General features: G+C 36.8%; 1 protein-coding gene across 1 annotated transcript in view; it reads right to left on the bottom strand.

Annotated features, from left to right (window-relative positions):
* Nucleotides 1–519: 519 nt before the first annotated feature.
* apoc1 (apolipoprotein C-I) overlaps nucleotides 520–1014 on the bottom strand; it is a 1562-nt gene continuing 1067 nt past the window's right edge. The window contains exon 4 of the mRNA XM_032518862.1: nucleotides 520–908. Coding sequence (XP_032374753.1) covers nucleotides 848–908 — 61 coding nt within the window. The 3' untranslated portion in view covers nucleotides 520–847. The remainder of the gene's footprint in view (nucleotides 909–1014) is intronic.

Below are 1014 nucleotides of genomic sequence, written 5' to 3'. Positions count from 1 at the left end.
CCCATAATCATTAAAGATCAGGTAATTGCTTAAAATCTTGTAAATATGGATTTATTAATTCAAGACAATTGGTGATTAATGCAAAATAAAATCCAAATAAATTAACTTCAGCCTTCATTTAAATGTATGTTTCTGCCTGCAAAACACAATATTTAAAATAAAAAGTGTCAATTGGCTGTGTTCATCCCACTTCCTTCCATAAAGTTCCCTTGTCTAAGGATTAAAAAAAGGTATATATCTTATAAGAAAATGTACACATCTAATGAAATAGTTACATGTCCTTCTGATGGCGCAGTGGATATGACACATACCTTTGGTGTGGGAGCCCTGGGTTTTATTCCTAATGTGATACAGCAACCAATATGTCCCTGAGCAAGACTTTTAACCCATAGTTGCTACAGAGGCGTGCAACCTCTTACATATATATAGCACTTGTGAGTCGCTTTGGATAAAAGCGTCAGTTAAATGACATGTAATGAAATATATATACACACAACATATGGAGGCCATACTCTCATAGACCAGAACTGTTCATTTCTTATTTCATTTTGTACAATAAAAAGTTCTTATTTTCTTTCCTTTGAGAAATACTGATGCTTACGTGATGTATCAAAAACAAAAACTTTATTTTAAATCTTTATTGCACTTTTTCACATTGCTACTTTCAAAAGATTGCATTTAAATTATAAAAAAACATCCCTTTACAGAGAGGCAACGTAACCATTTCATCTGGTCTGCAGAGAGAGAGACAGTATGTGTGACATCAGCATGGCAACATTTTAGGGTGGAGAAGTCAGGTGGTGGGGAGGGTGGGGGGGACGGTTGTAAGCTGGAGACAGGGACCTGTCTACTGGCTGATTTCCCCAACCTTGGTCTTCAGACTCTCAAACTGTTCTTGGAACCAGTTCCTTAGGAGGAGAGGAACAAAAACAGAGTCAAATTGTGCATGTGAATATCTTTTCATCTAGACTGTGTGTGTGTGTGTGTGTGTGTGTGTGTGTGTGTGTGTGTGTG

Source organism: Etheostoma spectabile, chromosome 6, assembly GCF_008692095.1.
Source record: "Etheostoma spectabile isolate EspeVRDwgs_2016 chromosome 6, UIUC_Espe_1.0, whole genome shotgun sequence".
NCBI lineage: Eukaryota > Metazoa > Chordata > Actinopteri > Perciformes > Percidae > Etheostoma > Etheostoma spectabile.
Note: the sequence above shows the minus strand (reverse complement) of the source record. Positions and strands in the feature narration are given on the sequence as shown.